At 36.2% G+C, this 20,312-nt stretch overlaps 3 protein-coding genes across 33 annotated transcripts in view; 1 reads left to right on the top strand and 2 right to left on the bottom strand.

Annotated features, from left to right (window-relative positions):
* dlg2 (discs, large homolog 2) overlaps positions 1-12,168 on the top strand; it is a gene marked incomplete at its 5' end in the record, with an annotated part of 236,204 nt that extends 224,036 nt beyond the window's left edge. For 15 of the 31 annotated variants that reach the window (XM_079860352.1, XM_079860376.1, XM_079860378.1 and 12 more), the window contains 7 exons: positions 3,754-3,804; positions 3,923-4,024; positions 6,118-6,141; positions 6,487-6,659; positions 6,958-7,067; positions 7,165-7,256; positions 7,981-12,168. In XM_079860352.1, coding sequence (XP_079716478.1) covers positions 3,754-3,804; positions 3,923-4,024; positions 6,118-6,141; positions 6,487-6,659; positions 6,958-7,067; positions 7,165-7,256; positions 7,981-8,087 — 659 coding nt within the window. In that variant the 3' untranslated portion in view covers positions 8,088-12,168. Of the gene's footprint in view, positions 1-84; positions 131-3,753; positions 3,805-3,922; positions 4,025-6,117; positions 6,142-6,486; positions 6,660-6,957; positions 7,068-7,164; positions 7,257-7,980 lie in introns of all 31 variants that reach the window. The other 16 variants (XM_079860360.1, XM_079860357.1, XM_079860353.1 and 13 more) reach the window with 3 other exon arrangements.
* Positions 10,723-14,708, bottom strand: LOC307152030 (uncharacterized protein). The gene is made up of 7 exons (XM_079860416.1): positions 14,503-14,708; positions 13,940-14,257; positions 13,594-13,851; positions 13,305-13,442; positions 12,945-12,980; positions 12,810-12,841; positions 10,723-11,869 (listed from the first exon to the last, which is right to left on the bottom strand). The coding sequence occupies exons 1-7, from the start codon at positions 14,549-14,551 to the stop codon at positions 11,711-11,713; spliced, it is 990 nt and encodes a 329-aa protein (XP_079716542.1). The 5' UTR covers positions 14,552-14,708; the 3' UTR covers positions 10,723-11,710.
* Positions 14,709-15,240: 532 nt separating this feature from the next.
* ift46 (intraflagellar transport 46 homolog (Chlamydomonas)) lies at positions 15,241-20,255 on the bottom strand. The gene is made up of 12 exons (XM_079862087.1): positions 20,157-20,255; positions 19,546-19,639; positions 19,406-19,479; positions 19,171-19,325; positions 18,854-18,928; positions 17,746-17,839; positions 17,530-17,658; positions 17,313-17,431; positions 16,811-16,877; positions 16,668-16,728; positions 16,498-16,583; positions 15,241-15,521 (listed from the first exon to the last, which is right to left on the bottom strand). Exons 1-12 carry the CDS (start codon positions 20,178-20,180, stop codon positions 15,429-15,431), a joined length of 1,071 nt encoding a protein of 356 aa, XP_079718213.1. The 5' UTR covers positions 20,181-20,255; the 3' UTR covers positions 15,241-15,428.
* Between the last annotated feature and the right edge of the window lie 57 nt (positions 20,256-20,312).

Genomic DNA, 20,312 nt, shown 5'->3' with positions numbered 1-20,312 from the left:
CTCCCTCTGTCTCTCTGTCTCCCATTCTTTCATCTCTCTTCGTCTCTCTCTTTCTCCGCCCCCCTGATCGGCTGTGTGGTGTAGGACATCTCTGGAATAGGGGAGGACGGGTACGGAGCAAAGACACTGAGTAAGTGTGTTAAGGAATGGACCCAATACCCCTCTCCCAACCACACATGTAACATTTCAGTTCAGATTTGTTCTTTTCTGTTACGTCAACGACAGACCTGTCTGCATGTCAGAATACTAATGTATGTTGGTCTACAGGTTTCAGGGACTCCTGCATTATCATCCTTAGGTTTATGTGGTAGCTAAAATGTTGCATGAACTTAACACGTGTGAGAAAAGTTTGTCAAATGTTGTTCGTTTAGTTTGTACGTCAAGACTGTTGTGCTGTTTTCTGATGTTTAGTCTTGCATAGCTGGAAAAGGTTTATTCTGGCTAAAAATGATGAAATGTAAATTGAACAGTTTTGTTTTGATTGTATGTCTTGTTTAGGGTGGGTTTGTCAAATGTAAATGCTACAATAAAAGACACATAGAAGTGATAAATTCTGATTATCTGTTCATAGATATCTATGCTACTTTCTAGTCCTTTGTCTTTGTCTTTTATGATGTCTCTGCAGTGCTGTGCCAAATATTGTCTTGTGTCTTTGACAGTGTTTTATGTTCACATCAGGAGCATTTAGTTAAAACAGTTATTAAAATATCATTTTAAGGAAATCCACATCAGTCAAACAGAATATTTACAATATTATCAATGAATTAATATGTATTTGTGCCAAGATATAATCCATAGAGAGGGGAAGAAAATGTTGTTCACAGCTTATGTATAAGTAAATACAGCTTGATCAGAATAGAGGATATTTCTTTTGGGTTGAACGTGTTCATCTCTCTTTCTCGGTACTGGGTCCCTAATTTAATCTTCTGTGTCTAATTTTATTTTATGCTTGAAACTCAAGTCTAATTTTGTCCAATACAACCAACTTAGACTGTCAGAGTTTATAGCGAGCCCCTGATAATGATCTTCTAGACTTGTTAAAAACTAGAATGTACTGTTATAAGAAAGTTACTGAGTAACATGATGACTTTAGGTCAGGTTGTTGGAGATATAGTACTGTAGTCCAGCTCCAAAACATTAGCTGTCAGGTTTTGAAGTCATCTTGAGAGTGGCAGGTTTCCAGACCGAGTGTGTATTCAGAGCCTGGATGGATGAGCTTGTCACATTGGACAGATTAGGTTTTGCCATATAATTGTCATATTGCATGATGCTCTTCTAGACAGCCATTGAGTGCCATCGTCAACATAATGAAATATGACTTGTTTGTTTCCCCTTGGCCGGTAAACAAGATTTGTGGCTTTTATTTAATTTATTTTGGAAATGGACTCACTTGATAACGTGCTGATGAAAAATGATATGTGCTGTCAGAAAGAATCTTTTCCAGTTTGTTTCATTTTAGAAAGATATCAGTTTTAGCCATAGCAACTTTAAGTTTAAACATTTCAGAGTTACATTTCAAGAAACATTTAATTAATATGAATGATTTATTTTATTTTTTTAAAGAAAGATAGAAAGAAAGAAATACTTTTATTTCGCAAGGACGCATTAAATTGATTAAATGTGACAGTAAAGACATCATTGTATTCATCAAAGAATGCTGGAGAAAAAAAATGTATTGCAGTTTCCACAAAAATATTTAGCAGCACAGTTGTTTTCAACATTGATAATAATAGTAAATGTTTCTTGAGCATCAAATCATCTTATTAGAATGATTTCTGAAGGATCATGTGAAACTGAAGACTGGAGTAATGATGCTGAAAATTCTGCTTTTCTTCACAGGAATAAATTACATTTTAAATATATTAAAATAGAAAACATTTTAAATTGTTTTCATATTTTATAATATATATATTTTTTACTCTGTTTGTACTGTATTTGATCAAATAAATGAGCATAAGGGACTTCTTTCAATGTTTTTTCTAAAGTCACCATGTCTCATTCATCTGATGTTAGTACAAGCATAATATTAAGTCAACCTTATTTTGCAACACGGAAGTATACTACTTTCTGTGACTGTACGAGACTTTATTAATTTGCCACTGTAAGTAAAAAAAATAACTAGAAAAATAACAAAGTGCAGTAAACGATAAAACTATTTGTGATACAAACCAGTGGGTTTATAATTACGACAAAACATTAAAATAATATAATAAGAAATATCAATTCACAACAACAAGCAGCATAACAAGCTGTTTTGTACAGCTAAAAATAACTGAAAGTGGATCCCACCGGAAGCCTTGCACAGTCAAGTTACAAATAGCCACGCCTGCTCTTAGGTTAAAAATAAGGAGGATAGTCGGCGCTGATGGCCTTGTGGTCAGCACGTCGACATGTAGCGCCATTGCGCTCGGGCGGCCCGAGTTCGAGTCCTGGCTCATGGACCTTTCCCGATCCCGTCCCCCGTCTCTCTCCCACCTCGCTTCCTGCCCACTCTATACTGTCCTGTCACAATAAAAGGCAAAAATCACCAGAAAAAGCAATATACAAAAAAAAAGAAAAGGTGGATAGCTGGCTCCATATTAGGCGCAGAGGGCAAAGGTCACTGTCTGGTCTTACAAGATGATGTATAATCTGTCTCCACCAAAAGCTCCAGACATTGATCAAACCCACATAACCTTGTTTAAAATCCTCACAGATGCTGTCATCTTGACGGCTGTTTAATGCATAAAACTCGTCCTTTCCTTTCCTGCCTACCTACATAGGCAGCTGCCTTCTAACCACCATGACTGATTTTTAGTACTATACATAACTATCCATGTGAGACTCAACTTGCAATAGCATTTGATATATCCCCTTTTTACCAAATTTTAAAAGCAAAATTAAGTTGCCTACCTTTCAGAACAGCCTTTGTGTCGTGAGTCTACATTTGATGCCTTAAAATTCTGCCTCTGTTGGCAGCTCATTAGGTTGTTGAACAGAGCTTTAGAGTGTGCTTTGTGTTTGTAAGGCTGTATATAGACATAATCCATTCTGTTTATGGCAATAGCTACAACAATAGAGGCCATCTAGCTTTTCCACAGCATCTAAATTGTTTTGGGTAAGAGTGGAGCACTACACAGTAGCTGATTCATGCGTGATTCATTCTGTATAGTTTTATGTTACCACTTCCAATGAGAGAAATTAATCTCTGGCTCAGAATAACACTCGATCCTATCTGGGTTTGAATCGATGGATAATAACCATATAGTGTTCCTGCGGCAGCCTGCTTCTGTTCATCCCAGGGCTAAAAATAAACTACTCTGGCAACTTGAAGTCCCTGTGTGCGCAGACTACCTCAAAACTAGCGTCACACTGGACCTGCGTTCCCATAATTGTACTTATATATTCAATTAGTATTGTCACTGTCTGAAACGTCAGTCTCATCCCGTGATTAAATTGCTTTTCTGTTGTCCATCATCATCCCAAAGCCTTTCTGCCGATCCCTTTAATCTCCCAAATGAGCGCTAACTCAATTTTGCCACTGTTTTTCATTTTTCTCTTTTTTTTTAAGCAAATGTCCTTGTCAACAAGTACGTAATGACATTACATGCTCAGTAACTCATTTACACATCCACTCGAGCTGCACTCTGAGAGGCGAGACCTTGGTGAAGGGCACATCAAATGTGTCTCGATCACTGGCGTTCTACAGAAAGCAAGCTGAGTCCCATCACAACCACCCACCCCACTGAGTATGTTTCTCTGTTCTGTTTCCAGGGAGTCAAGAGGAACTGATCCTCTCGTATGAGCCTGTCATCAGACAAGAGAGTAAGTGCTTCTCCACTGTCTCTCATGCTTGGACTGTATGAAGTTCTGTATAAGTGTAAATATATTACGTGATTGATGTTCAATTTGTTTGTTTTTTCTGTATTATCTGTTTGAACAGTTAATTACGCCAGACCAGTTATAATTTTGGGGCCCATGAAGGACAGAGTCAACGATGACCTCATCTCCGAGTTCCCGGACAAGTTTGGGTCATGTGTGCCACGTAAGTACCCTACAGAGATCTTGTGGTTTTTGCCCAGGTGGTTAGATTATCAGATAAACTAATCTCCTAGTGGATCTTTCATTAATTATTAATTTTTCATCTTTAGAATGCACAAATTAACCTTCAGTAGAGGCTGACTCAACCACAGTCTCAAAAGAGCCCAAATGAGCAATACTGTATTGTGTTATTCTCACTGGTGCCGTTATAAATTTCAACTGGAGTGTTAAAAAACCTCTGGCCAAGGTAGTTTGTAATTATGTTCAGTAGTCTTGGGGGTTTTTAAGCCTTTGTGCTGATAGTGGTACTGGTGGGATTCATCAAAATGAGATGGTAAGGTAAGTGACCTGACCATAAGAGTCCGTGGTGTTCCCTACTGCCCCACAGTGCTCATAACTATTGCTGTGCAGTTCCTGAAACTCATTTCATTGTGCTGTGACTATGAAATCACTTACTTCAAGGTCTGCTGATTAACAAATTTCAACTACCCTTACGAAAAATACTTTTATTCAAGTATTCTATTAGTATACTTCTTTTAAACTAAAAATAAGAAAGTATACTTTCAGTCTACATTTTATATACTTCAAAAAAATATACTTTATTTACTAAAATTACAGTACTTACTTACAGTAAGTGTACTTGACTTATACTGAGAGAAAAGTCCAAGTATATTTGGCCTGTACTTGAACTCAATCTTTTGATCAAGATATACTTAAAAGTATAATTAAGTATTCAAAGTATACTTGGCTTGTAGTTGTGTTAACTCGTTTGATCGAGTAGCCTATTAAATATACTGTTTTTTTTTTAATTCTGTATATCTGAATTTTTGTGTAGGCTAGTCCACTGGTAGTGTACATAGGAATTTAATTCTACTTTACTCCCCACCATTGACTGAATTTTCCAGCTATCCATGTTTTCACTGTTATATGGTAGGGGTCGCTATATGACACATCTTCTAGTACAGAATCTCTGGATCAAAACACAGGAGAAGAAGCTGAAACAAGTGATAGAAGATTGCTCACTTAAATTTAAAATAACGTGATCATCAAACATTAAACAGCGTGTAAATCAAAACTGCTTAATATTACCAAATGAAATGAAACGTAACCCATGAAGTGAAAACAAGCTTTGGGGGTGTTGGACTCAATCTACTCCATCTGTGTTTTGATCATTGTTCTGAATCTGATCAAGAAAATGTGATTTTCTTTGTTTAAAATGTTGCCTTTCTTTATGAAACTTACCGACATTCAAGTGTTGATTAAAAAAGGATGCATGAAGCTAAAGTTAAAGGTATTTTTCAAGTATAAAAAATAATATCTTCATTTGAACATAGTAGTATACTGCAAGTGCAAAAATAATATATAAATAGTGAACTATAAGTATAATATTATGTTCACTTAAAGTAGAAAACTTACAAGTATACTTGCAGTATAAACTACTAAACTAGTAGTTTACTGAGAGTACACTTCAGTGTGTACTTTCATAAACTAAAAAAAATACTACTTGTATTAAAATAGTACACTAAGTAGTTTACTACTCTTACACTTATAGTACACTTAAACGTATACTTTGGGCCAATTTAGTCCCAAGCAGTATTGAAATAGTACACTTACAAGTTTACTACAAGTACACATTGATATTAGTATACTTAAAAATATACTTGAACATTACTCAAGTATACTTCATAAAATTAACTTGAAGTATACTTCTTTTTCGTAAGGGTTGGTCACTTTATTGTGATGTTTTCTGAAGTTATAATTGGTCTAAGTAAATACAAAACCCAATAAAAGTTCTTCGAGCAAACCTTGAAAGTAACACTTTGTAACCCACACTTTGTAAGATTTTTTATAATGTTTTTGGAAAAGAGCTTTGTTGTCTTATGCTATAGAAAATAACCAATAAAATGACAACATTGTGGAGGTTTTCATCTCAGACCCAAAAGGGAATAAAGATCCTATATCATTCTCAAAGTTTGCTGATGAGTGCCACAGAGCTCTTTCATGTTTTCCATCTTGAACACTTTATTTATTGTTTGTTTTTCAGTTTTTCAGACTTTTATTTAACCATTTTTGTTTATGTTCATAATTTTAAAAAAGCGGCTAACAGTTCTGATCAAGAAGGTAAGTGAGATTATTAGTCTGCAGTGAGAAAGATATAAGTAGAAAATGTAACAGCATCAGTCTTTCCCTGTAGTATACAGTTCATCCAGTCAGTGGGATCTACGGGTATTTCTGCTTAGCTTACTGCTGCTGTTCTATCTCTTAGTATGTCACCCCAATAGCTAGAGATATCATTTTTTTATTTATGAAAATAGATTTACCCTATGCACTCTGACAGCTTATGGTATTTCTCATGAACGTGTATGTAGATAATAAAGTTGATGATTTCCCATTTTTATGTGTTGTAGAACTGATTACCCAAGTATTATAAAACTAAAGCCTGGATTTTTTTTAAACCAATCTCAGATACTACCAGATCAAAGCGGGATTATGAAGTGGATGGGAGAGATTATCACTTTGTGAACTCACGAGAGCAGATGGAGAAAGACATCCAAGAGCACAAGTTCATCGAGGCTGGACAGTACAATGACAATCTGTACGGAACCAGCGTCCAGTCAGTCAAATATGTGGCTGAGAGGGTCAGTAGTTGCTATGGTTTTACAACCACAACATTGCCATGAAGTCTGCTTACTAATGTGGATTTTACAATTTGGGATGCCTAGCTAGTTTAACATGTTCCAGAGATGTACAGTACTCATGAGTACTTTGGTAGAGTGTCTTGATATGTTAGGGGCCATTTCCTTGCTGAACCTATTTTAACTTGACATCTCAAAGGCCAACACTTGTCCTTGTGTCGTTGAATGTGTTCTTTGTGAACGGCCCCTTGCTCTACTGTTCAGCTTCCCATCATTTAGCAAGTCTTTATTGCTTTTCTAGGGAAAGCACTGCATACTTGACGTGTCTGGGAATGCCATAAAACGACTACAAGTAGCACAACTCTACCCCATTGCCATCTTTATAAAGCCTAGATCCATGGAGTCCTTAATGTAAGTTTATTAATAGTATTAATTCAATAAATAATACAAATAGCATTGCGTTCAGACTCAAAGGGATTGATACATTTCTAAACCCTTTGCGTTTCAGGGAGATGAATAAGAGGTTGACGGACGAACAGGCCAAAAAGACATATGACCGTGCCATGAAATTGGAGCAGGAGTTTGGCGAGTTCTTCACAGGTAACAGTAAAGTTCCTAATCCATCAAGAGGACCTGAGCGGCACCTTCACGCTCAGAGGTTGTCCAATATCACCTCATTTGCATATTCTGATAGTCTGTTGCATATGCATTACCTCAGAGGCCAACCATTGCAGCTTGTTCCATCCATCATATTTGACAGCAGAGCCACGGAGCTGACGCTTTCCCCTGAGTGAAACACATCAACTTTCTCTTGAAATATGCATTAGCCTGACCCCTGTGAGTGTATGGAGGAATATGAAAAAGAGCTTAGCGACATTATGATTCATTTGAGGACATTTTGAACCCGTGTGACAATGCTGTTGCTTTATTTTTTATTTCCGTTTATCTGCACCCGCAAGAAAAGAGATTTAAAGAGTGTGTTGCTTTGCTAATAATTCTGCATACTGTTAATAGATGAACTATTTTTCTCATGAGAAAAATGAAATGTTATTTTTAAATGAAAAGCTGCATAGTTCTCACTGCTTTGTTAGAGATTCTGTTGCTGGGTAAAATGGCTATTCTTACCATTCACACAAGAAGAATTCATGAGCGATAAAGTGGCTAATGATCCATTAAGTTCAAAAACGATCATTATGAAACTGTCATCGAGGTTTCTTACTTCTTGTGGCGCAAAATGATAAAGGCGTTGCTCCGTAAAGTGCATAATAATCTAATAACGTCAGCTCTTTCTCTCTCTTTCTCTTTCTCTTTCTCTCTCTCTCAGCGCTGGTTCAAGGGGAAACACTAGAGGACATTTATAACCAGTGTAAGATGGTGATAGAGGAACAGTCTGGACCTTACATCTGGATTCCTTCAAAAGAGAAACTATAAAAAATCACCTTACCCTGGCAGGGACCTTGGACTGCAAAAAAAAAAAAAAAAAAAAAACATAGGAATAATTTGTAATATAATATAAATTATTATTATGGCAATGTTTATTGTTAACTCTTACAGTGATTTTTTTTTTCTCTTGTTTGTTTGTTTGTTTGTTTGTTTATTTTATGTTGCATTTTTTCACTTTCAATATGAATGTTCCTGAATGTACACCACAAAGTGTTAGAAGCATCTTTGTTTGCGTATTTATTGGTTAGCATTTTAATTTAAGGAAAAAAGGAAACAAAATTTAGCGCTGAGTATTCTTCAAACAATCTTCAGTTCAGAAGGACAAAAAAGTAGGTCAGATCATCACAGATGATTTCCACACACCATCACCACCTCCAAAAAGAAAAAAACAATCAATGTTGATATCAGCTTTTGTCACTTTTCACCCAATCGGTTGGTTTCACACACCTCCCAGACTCATTTCACAAACTCAGCATCTATGCACTCCTGTGGCTAACAACACACACATTGATTGTGTTCTTTTTTTTTTGTATTTGTATTATTTTGTTTTGTACAGACATCCATTTTGTTTATTACTTCAAAGATTTAGTTCAAATTGTACATTCATTCTTATGGATCCTTTCGGAAAGGTTTCTTGTGATTAAAAGATGCTTTAGTTAGTGTAAACGGCTGAGGGAATTCAACTAGCTGTAGGAAATATGACACTATATTTTGCTATTTATATTGATAGAGGACACAACAGCACAGAAAATATTTATAAAGATGATATATAACTTTGTCTAAAGAATCATTTTGGAAAAGAGATTTTACTGGTACTGGTGTATCATATTGTGCTGTTGCTGTTGTGCTGGTGAGAATGAAAGGTAACGAGTGCGTGTTTTCCCTGAACAAAACGCCCCCCTTATCCGTCCAATTCCGGAATCTGCTAATTCTAAACTGACCGAGAGTTCTGAAATCCCTGGAGCTCAGAACTTTAATTGGTTGAGAATTTGAATTGTGTTTCAGCTTTGTTCAGTCTGGATAACAGGAAGGAGCTTGATGTTTGTGAATCATTCATTGAACGGTTGTTCAGTTGCGACCTCCCTCAAGCACCCTCTAAAGTGTTTACAGTACCTCGACTACAGTTCAGAGAAATTGAGGGCCAAAGGGACAGTGTCTGCAAGCGGTCCTGTCTTAAAAGCTTTTACGTAAATGTAGTATAAAGATCTCTGAATCATTTTAGTTTGTTCCGTTTTTTTCCATTTCGGCATGCTTTACACTTGTGGACATGACCTTGGCTTATTGTCCACTCATTCACAGTGCGTACTTTGGTCATTCTTGCCCTTTACATGTCTAGTCGAGAGAGATTCCCGTCCTTCTACATTAATAGTAAAGCTCTCGCCATTTTTGGAAACCACAAATGCCAAAAGCCATTAACTCGTTTCAAATGTGGGGGGAATTATTTGTTGCAATATTTATTGGGAGATGTTACAGCACGGTTCTGTGGCAAGAGTCTTTTGACCTACTGGTCACCACTTGCCTTAAAAAAGGGAAGAGGCTTTTCGGGCCAGATAGACATTTTTTACGCTTTCTTGAAGACTGAGCACTTTTGTATATTTGAGAAATTATTCACAGATTGTGTTCAACCAGATAGTGGACACGGGGATTTTCAGAAGAGAGGGACTGAATATCACAGTGAAGCTCTTCAGGGTGTAATATGAAATTTCTTTGAATAACAGTAGATAATGTATATGTTATGACAATGTAAACCATGGATGGCATCAGTGACTATCAGAATATAAATTGAACATTTTAAATGCTGTGAAATAATTTTTTTCTCTTCTACACGTGTACATCTTTTTTTTCCCCCTTATTCAATGTGATTGTTCTATCAGCTGTAGCATATCATTTTCTAAATTGAATTCTTAATGCACACAATGGATCATGAAAGCATCTCACAGGATGTTGGGTACTCTTCACGTCAAATATTTGCTTTTAAATCAATTGGTATGATTATTAGGTAATCAAAAGTGCATCTGAATTACTGATGCAGTGGCTTTAATGAAAATCAAAACCCTGCAGATTGTACGCACTTGAACGAGGCTCTCCGAAGCCTTATGGTGCTCATAGTCTGATTTGGTCCATTAATTCCAAGTGAATGTTCAGCTTAGTCAAACGTGCTGAAATGGGGTTGTTTTTGTCTCAGGGTTGCCAGATAGGGCTTAATCACTGATGTTAAACCTTCAGATCAAAGTGCATCTGTTTATCACACAAATCTCAAATGTTTCGTTCCTGATACCTGCGTTGCATTTCGTCTGATTCTTTTGGTTCGCTTCGTGATTTATTTATCCCCAAATGGGCGATGCAAAATATTTTCCACACATTGTTTGTTTTTTCCCCTTGAAACCCAAATGATATGTGCAATTTTGTATATAAATATGTTTGCACTTATTGTAGTTGTATAGGAGATCTTTAATTAACACTGTCCCCAAACCTCTTTGTTTTTTCTATTTATATCACAGGAGATTAAAGTTAAATCATTAAAGACTTACATCCCCCTTCTGTTTGTAGGTATCATTTCCCAGCATTCCATGGGTGCAACAATTTGAGCGCATTTAGAAAAAGTGAGACTGTACAGTTATCTACACATGTCTGTTAAAAATAACTTTTATTTTTGTTTTACTCTTCATTTTGGCTTTTCTGAAGGGAAAACAAAGAAAGGAACCCATCCTGTTGCAGTGTGTATCCCAATAAAGACATTGCTTTAGATATACATGATAAAGTAGAGTGCTCTACTCTAACTGTAAATGAAAGATGTGGTGAGACTTTTATACTCTTCAGGTAATTGACATCTGTCTCTAAAATGCTGTTTTGGTCTCTTTTGTGCACTGTGAGAGTTTGCACCTCTTTACTGACATCTAGATTTGCCTTTTAACATCAATTAATCTGCCGCTGACTCCATGACATGCCGTTTAATTGATATACAGAACCTTTAACAGAGTTTGTCATGCAAGACAAACCACTTGTGCTCTCCCAATAGCTCTCAAAGTCATTTATCTATCTAATCACTATGTATGACAGTCACTAATGGGTAGGATGGAAACTTACGACCTCTCACAGTGTGTCACTTCAAATACTGTATCCTTGACATTATTGCAAAGCCACTGGAGTTTTCAATTAAGTCCTTTTATGTATTCATCAAGTCTTTATAATGTGTTCATGCTGTACATTATTCAGTGACAAGTGCAAGAAAGGAAACACGTTTCTTCTGTTCTTTTTCAGAATGATGCTTATTGAATGTAATTGAAACGATTATTCCGAAGACGCATCGGCCATCTGGAGAAATTCTTGCTCTTTGTGTGTTTTTAAGGATCAGAAGCAATTATGGTTGTACATGGTCGAACTGCTATGTTTTCAGCTGGTTTTGCTGCCATCTGGTGGTTGATCAGGATGTAAACATGTATTTTTTCCCCAGCTCGTCTGACTCTCAGACTTAAATTTGCGCTGCACCAGATTCATGAATATGAAAGTGTATTTGTATTCACTGTTTAAACTCCAACATGTTTTGTGGTCTCTTATATTAGCTGTGTCATTCATCTCCAGCCTCAGGACACGCTGTGGTCTGTTCACCATCACTGAACAACTGTTTCCGCACTACATGTGGGTCCAACCTCAGAGTAACCAAAGTCCTCAAAGTGTTGCGCTGTAGCAGAGGCCTGGTTGGGCTCGTTCGGCTTAATGAAGTCTGTGTAGACGTACGGCAAAGGAGTCACTTCAGTGTCGGGTACTTCCTGTGAGACAAGAGTGGCCGGAGTAAACCAATAGAATAGTATAGTAAACAGGTATTATTAAAAACATTATCATAAAATAATAACAGGTGCTGTTTTAAAAAGACAAACAATAATAAACATATAAAAGGCCTAAATTCATCATTTATAGCATTCCTCTTGAGGAGTTTTTCATGAACTAAAGACGCCATAAAATGACATGATTGCTTCAGAATTTAGCTCAGTGGCCACGCAACTTCCGGTGCAGCGGGAAAATTCATAGACAAATTAAGCAAAAAAGTAAATGTTGAAGTGTCACACAACAAGACAAAAAAAAAATATTGAAAAGATCCACCTTCACGTATTAAAGTAAAGGTGGATTGTATAAAATATAACATGACATACTATGTGGTAAACAGCTATCAGAAATATGACTTTGCTACTACCAGTTTGCGGTTGGGAAACTTGTATTTGAATTAGCCATGCATAGAGTTTGTTTACTTTTTGGGTTGGACATATTTGTCCCATTTTTAGTAGATAATAATAAATAAATATAAAATGGACATGTACGTGGGTGCAAGATTAGACTAAAATTGCAAATGTGCTAAAAGCTTAATTTGTTAACCTGCATTAACATGGCCTTAATGCTGAGCGCGGAGTGGTCGTTACACCTCCTCGGGTGGGTGTGCATTATTTTTCTAAATGCGGTCAAAACCTGCCAGAACTACTTTAGCCGCGCGTTTCCCTGAAAATAATTGCACGCCTTAGAACGTTGTCAACCAATCAGAATCAAGCATTCAACAGCCCCGTACTATAATTTGGAATAAAAGTCTCTTTAAAAAAAAAATATATATATATATATATTCAAAGGGATAAGGAAAATATCAATAATTTTATTGTCCATGTACATATCTACTGGAATTATTATTACATCTGTTTAATAATTTTTTTGATTGCCCATTACCTGGTAAATTCCAAGGTCATTATCTGCATCCCCTGTAAAGTATATTTCATAGATATTATATGACAATGCAATTGGTTGTATACTAATATACTATACACACACATACACATACACTCCTTGATATATTTTCAATACCTTCATCTGTAGTTCTGCCATTTTCAACTCTTTGCCCTAAAAAATATAATTACAGTAAAATATTCTGTACAAAATAGAATAATTTAAAAACAGTAGTTGCTGTAATTGTATTTCAGGTTTTATGTGGCTTGCAAAGTAGGGAGTTTTTTTAAAGCAGAAAATGTGTCTGTGATTCATTCTCCTTTTCTTCCTCTCTGATGTTTTTGAGAACATTTGCTGAGATTACGTGGTGTTTACATTCATGATCTGAGTCACAGTAAACCTAAATCATAAATGCTGTGGGTTTCATAAACATGCAGTTATTATTTTGCTGAAGCAACATGTATGAACATTGTTCATGTATTTGGGTTAAAGTCTTACTGTGATGGTATTTGTAAAGGCCGTAGAACATGAACAATCCAAAAACACCCATGAGTGTAAATCCACTTGAAAGCAGAATCTGACCAGTCTGAGTTTTACCACTATAACCATTTCCTTGGTTAACAGTTGAGTTCTTATCTTAAAAGAGAATCAGAAAATTACATGATTATGCAATGCTGATTTCTTCTCACAATTGTGCTGGTTTAATTTCTGGTCCTGAATATAATATTACAATCTGACATAAGGATAGGATTTAAATAAGGTGCACAATGGATGATCAACTGCTCACCGGTAATATTTATGTGCTGTTCTGATTCTCCATATGCATTTAAAACAATACAGCTGTATGTCCCATAATCTGAGCTGGTTATGTTGCTGATGTGTAGAGTTTGGTTTCTGTCACTGAATGAGTGTCTGTGTTTCTCTAGAATGGGGACTCTTTCTCTCTTCCACATCAGCTGCAGAAATGACCCGCTCACTTCACATTTGAGAGTCAGAGATGTGCTGGAGGTCTGCGAGACCACAATTTCTGTTGCATTTGGTGGGTCTTGAAATAAAAGGTGTTAATGAGCAAACACAGATAAAAAAGATGAATTACATATGAATAATTAAGATTCTGAAATGTCTTGACTTACATTGAATAATTAATGTAAAGTTTTGGGATTTTTTAGTTCCGTTTCTTCTAACTATAGTTTCCATGAAGACTCCTTCATCCTGTGCGGTCACATTCTCCAGAATGAGGGTGTTGTTGTTAAAATAAAAATTAGCCTTTATACAGCAGTCACTGTAGCATTTGGAACCGGTACCATTGTTTACATATATAATACATGTTTGCGTTCTATTTAGTTTTAGTTTGGTCCATTCCACTGACTCAGTCTCTTTCTGATGAAGTGACATTCCAGTGAGTTGGACGCGACTATATAAGCCCGTCTTCACTTCAAGAATTTCTTCTGCTGTTAAATCAACATGTATAGTCATTACAATCCATAAACAGATTTAAACATTTGACTGAAAGACATTGTGAAAGAAGCGCATTCAACAATTTATCCAAATTTACCCAGAAAAAAAAACAGGTCTCTACTGTATACTCTCATGTATACTTAACATGGAGAATTTTCAAATTAATAATATACACTGGTGCGTTAATAGCACAAAAAAAGCAGACACAGAAAAAGAAAAAATAATCAGACACACTTACCAAATACAGCAAACAGAAACAGCCAGACATAAATGTAACATCCAGGCATCGTAAGTCAGCAGTTAGAATTTTTGAAGGTAAATGAGCATTTATAACCACTAATACAACCGTTCTAATCTGTATGTAGGCCTACGTTATATGATGCGCTTCAATGCACTCGAAACTGTCACCTCTGAGTAAAGAATAGCCATAGTAAACCACAACAGAAAAACAAAAGTGGCTAGAACAAGGAAGAAGGCAGGGCTGCTCCTATTCAGATTATCTATGTACGTTTCATGTACATTTTGCAGTATATCGGATCAATAACTCATAAACGACAACTTGCTCTGATTCAGTTTATCATTCAAATGTAAAAAATTTAGAGGATATATATATATATATATATGGTTAAGATGTCATCCTGCTTTGTTAAATCTCCAGATGACTTTGAGTGTTTAGTGTTGATTTGGTTTAATTCAGTATTATTTTTATGGGATATTTACAGTAAATAACTGTACTTTCTGTTATTTAACAGTATATGCTCTGAAGAAACAATACTGAGTTTGTATCAGCTGTTAGTGTGTAAAGTGATTGAAAACATCTATTAATATGAGGAAGTGAGCTCAAGTCATCCTCTGGTCAGCTCACAGGTGTTACCCTTCAACAAGAAAAGGCCAATTCATTGGAAACGGTAAAATAATTTGGCAATGGTGTAGAAAAGGAGTAGATTTGATTATTTTAAAGACACATTTCCAGTCTACAGTTTGAAGAAATATGTTTTATTAAAATGCAATTGTAGTGATTATAGCATCACAACCCTGTTGTGAGAACAATCACATGAAGAATTCATAGTGTAACGTAATGAAATAGAACATAACAGAACCCAGTTGGTGACGTGACGGCTTAGAACAAAACAGGATGTAATAAAATAGGCCATGATGGTGACTTCAGTCCAAAGTGAGTCTTTCTAATTCAGCAGTAGCTGTACGTGAAGCAGGCGGTGTGTCAGATTTCTGGCCCTCCCCTACAGATTTAAAGTGCTGTTCACAGGAGGGGGGAAATTAGGTTATCAAAAGTACAACCTCCCAAAAAAATGCAGCAACCATTAAAAAAAGCACACACACACAAATTAAACATTCAAAATCTTGTGTTTTTACAAAAATACTGCATAATGCAAAAAAACCTAATCAATATTTGCAGATTGTGATATATAGGTATATTTAACATTTTATTTAAAGGGATAGTTCACCCAAAAATGAAAACCCTCATGCCGTTCATCTTCGGAACACAAATGAAGATATTTTTGATGAAATCTGAGAGCTTTCTGTCCCTCCACACACAGCTACGCAACAACCACTTTGACGCTTCAAAAAGTTCATAAAAAGATTGTAAAACTAATCCATATTAATCGAGTGGTTTAGTCCAAATTTTCTGAAGAAACAAGAAATTAACCAGATTCAATTTAGGCTTTTATGGACAAACATTGATCAGCGAACATAAACAGAAGCTCAACTGAACCTACTTGACGCACGAGAACAAACCTCATTGGTTCTTGCTGAAGCTCAAACGTGCTGTGTAACACGAGAATGAACCTCATTGGTTCTTGCTGAAGCTCAAACGTGCTGCATAACACGAGAATGAACCTCACTGGTTCTCGAACTTAAAGCGAACATGCTTGAGCTTCCGTTTACCACAACTGATGTGTGAGTTGATGGATGTTTATATGTGAATAAAAGCCTAAATTAAATCTGTTCATCATATAAAGCGATCGTGTCTCTTCAGAAAATTTGGACTAAACCGCTCAATTCATATGGAATAGTTTTACGATCTCTTTATGAACTTTTTGAAGCAGTTAGTCAGTCACGAAGCTGTCAAGGAGGGACAGAAAGCTCTCAGATTTCATCAAAAAGATCTTCATTTGTGTTACGAAGATGAACGAAGGTCTTATGGGTTTGGAACGACATGAGGGTGAGTAATTAACTAACCCTGTAAAATTGTAGAGTATATAAAACTAACCTGTGAGTTTTTGAATTCAGAGTAGAGTGTGAACAGGACGTGAAGTGAATGAATTCGGTTCTTGTACACAGGGATGTCCAGGATTCCTGAGGGTTCACAAATAGTTGTTACAATAACCAACAAAAGTATCAAAGATGAGAATACAAGAAACATGCAATGGACCAACTTACCACAAATAATGTCAACATAATCTGCCAAATCACAGTCAATGTCTGCTGTGGGGAGATTCACCTGGTGAACAGACCAGAAAGTGAAGATGAACACGCTTTGATGAAGGATCATGTAGCAGAACATATTTTGTTCAAAAGCTAACCTTCCCCAAAAGCTCCTCAAATTCAGCTGGCCACTCTTGCATCAGGCTGTCGATGTCTGGCATGGGTCTGAAGAAATATACAAGACTGGTGTCAAGGACATTTTTAATTAATCAGAACTTACATTTCTTTTTCTTTCATGATTGACATTTATATGCCAAAGTGTGTCTGCATACATGTCCAATTTTGCTTTTACCTAGTAGCAGAGAATTATACATATGAAGAACCAATCATATTGTTGAAAAAGTATGTAATGAAACTAGACTCAGACTAGACTCTAGTGAGCTTACTTCCATTCTCAAGTCATTGTGTTTAGTGGAACACTACAGTTCTTATTTTCATTTCCAAGTGATGGTGTTTATAAGGGGCGAGACGTTGTCTGACTCGAAGCAGGTGTCGTTTAGCTTAAGTCGGGTGCATAGGGGGATTTCCACCACACCGCTTACAAAATAACAGATGTTCTGCTCTCTAGATGTTCGTGGGTTGATTCATGTCAGTTCTTGCCTCGTGTAGTGTACGGTAGCTGGGGGTTTGGACCGATGCAGCTCAGTAATGCTCTCGATCCAGTTGTCTATGGCTTTGGGGGCCTTCTCTGGGTTTTCGATGCTCTTAACTTTCACTTCCTGTGAAAGACATGTGCATCACATTCTCATTTCACTTGCCAGGCCACAATCATCAAAGCTCTTAATTAGTCTTCTAGTGTGTGTGTGTGTGGACTCACAGCGACATTGTGTTGTTTGCTGTTCTCTGACAGCCACAAGGAAAGCACTGTTGGGTCTGACTGTTTAACGCATGGCTCATCTAGAACGAGGAGACCCAGATTGTCAGCCTTCCCATCCGCCCGTGGTACCTGCAGAACGCAAATAGTAAAAAAAACATATAAAGAAATTGTCAGTTGACACTTTCAGACCAGAACCACACCTGAATGTTCACTCACTTTGAGGAAAGCATCAATGTCCCCCACAGCTGGGATGAAATCAGGGATAAAGGGCTTCAGTTTGTGGTCAAGCTCTATCGTCTGAGGAGTGTATCTGAAGGAAACAGTCATTCAATTAATACCAGTAAGAATCCATGAGATATCGACAACTCAAATAAGTGTGCTTCAACTACAAGCACTGTTTATGTTTTTTTCTTTTTGTTATATGAAGGTCACATTATTATTGTGTATCATTTGAATATTACTTTATATATAATTAATTTAATTTTATACTATTCTTTTGAAGTTAACTACATCAAGCAACATCACTGTGCATCAAGCTGTAATTTTATCAAATTAAAAAGTGCGAAAATATTATTTTAATTAGCCCAGGCAAAACAAAAGAAGATTGCCATTTCTTTCATTTGTTATGAAGGTCACATTAAAACATTATTATTATTATTATTGTATTATTTAAACATTTTTTAATATATATTAAAATGTAAAAGTTGTAATTATATGTATATATAATATAATTGTATGTATATTATAATTAATTATATTTTATAAACAACTATATTAATGTTACATAAATATCATTCCTTGTGCATCAATTCCAATCAAGCTGTAATTGAATCAAATTAAAAAGTTTGAAAATATTATTTCAATATGTTTTATTAGCCCAGCTAAAGAAAATAAGTTTGCCATTTCTTTCATTTCTTATGAGTCACATTAAAACATTATTATTATTGGATTATTTAAAATTCTTAATTATATTACAATTTAAAGTTGTATATGTATATATAATATAATTGAATTTAGATTATAGTTAATTGTAATTTATATACATATTCACTGTGAATCATTTCCAATCAAGCTATAATTTTATCAAATTAAAACGTGTGAAAATATTATTTTATTGTGTTTAATAAGCCCAGGTAAAGAAAAAGAGTTTGTTTTTCTTTTTAATGTCCACAGGGCCAAAAGTGATAGTTAAAGAAACATTCAAGAGGGGAAGTGTAAGAGGGTTAAGTAAGGGTCAGTTTCTCTTTGACAATGTCTTTCTCTTCATTTTGTATGTCTGTGTGTTTCGTGTGTGGGCGGAAAAGCAAGTGGTGTGAATGCTCACCTAGTGATGTACTGAAACAGCTCTTTGATCTCGGGTGTGACAGGAAGATGTTCATAATCGGCAGGGTCATATGCACTGTAAGGAGTCACACACACCATTATTTCAAAATAAAATAGCTTGTTGTTTTGAGTAAATACTGTAACTATAATGCTTTTAGTACTTTTGTTAAACACTGAAATTTTACATTTGCATCTTCTTACGCACAACTAGCCCACTTCCTTACTGTATATCTGATTTTTCTCATTAGCTAAAAGTAAATGAAACATTAATGTCAATCAATCTTAGGCAGTAGACAGTGAGCAAGTTTACAGCCCTACCCCTCTGGAGCAGATCCAGGCTCCCCTTCCTCCTCATCAGACTCTGTGTCATCAGAATCATCATCGTCATCATCATCATCTTCTTCCTCCTCCTCCTCCTCCTCTTCATCATTCTCGTTAGTACTGTGAGCACCAGATGGCGGCTCTTTTTTTCTCTGTGGTCAGATGAAAGGTCAGGTCAATAAAACCTCATTTTAAGCATTGATGAAAATGAGCCAGTTAACTGTAATCTTACTTTAGTGTCCTCTAGTTTCTCACCAACATAACTGGCCATGGCGCTGAGCTTCTGCCTGCCTGTCCTCCTGGAAACTGTCATGAAGAAAAACAGTTGGTGAATGGTAAGGTAAAATGAAAAAAGTGGTTAAGATTTCTCACCTCTCTGTCGTGGGGATGGTGTGTGAACGCTGGCGGCCTCGTCTGCGTTCACCTCAAAACTCTCGTCGTATGGCTGGTTGGTTGTGAGCTGAATCTGATTGAAGAGTTATTTGAACTTTAGTTTTTACTAAAACTGGGTCTCTCGGAACCTATTGAGCTGCCTACCCAGGCTTCATTTTGAGAAGTCATAATGTTACCAAAAAAAGCTGCTGACTCAGAAAACTTCTATGATGCACTAAAATACTGTCTAGGTAACGTTAGACAGCATAACGTTAACATTACCTCGTTTAGAGATAGAGCCTATGAAGTAGGCTAGGCTTTTCCAGCGGGTTTAGGTGTTTCGCTTATGATGGGAATTATGATAGTTTTAGGAAGCAACTATTTCGTAACTTCATGACATGTGAGAAAATATTTAGACAAAATGTGACAAACGTTCTGGAATAACAATGTTTTACTGCAGCTCAGTGTTTAACTCTCGCGCTACATTGATTCAGTGGCCACGTCTCATTATTGAGGCTGAAAATAAATCGCAATAGCATGTTGTATAATTCTTACATATGTACTATAGTATTAACAGCTAAATGAATTAGATTTGCGCTATAATAACAAACCTTTTGTCGCTCAGACCTCTCCATTAAAACACCGTGTATTGTTGCCAAGGAAACTTGTTCTCGCGAGATGTTCAGCGGAAGTGCGTGTAAACATCAGTTTGGCAGACGCACTGATCTATTTATATCAGGTTTTAGACGCGTTTTATTTTAATTCTA

The sequence above is a fragment of the Squalius cephalus genome, assembly GCF_949319135.1.
Source record: "Squalius cephalus genome assembly, chromosome: 24".
Taxonomy (NCBI): Eukaryota; Metazoa; Chordata; class Actinopteri; order Cypriniformes; family Leuciscidae; genus Squalius; species Squalius cephalus.
This window is presented reverse-complemented; position numbering and strand designations above follow the sequence as displayed.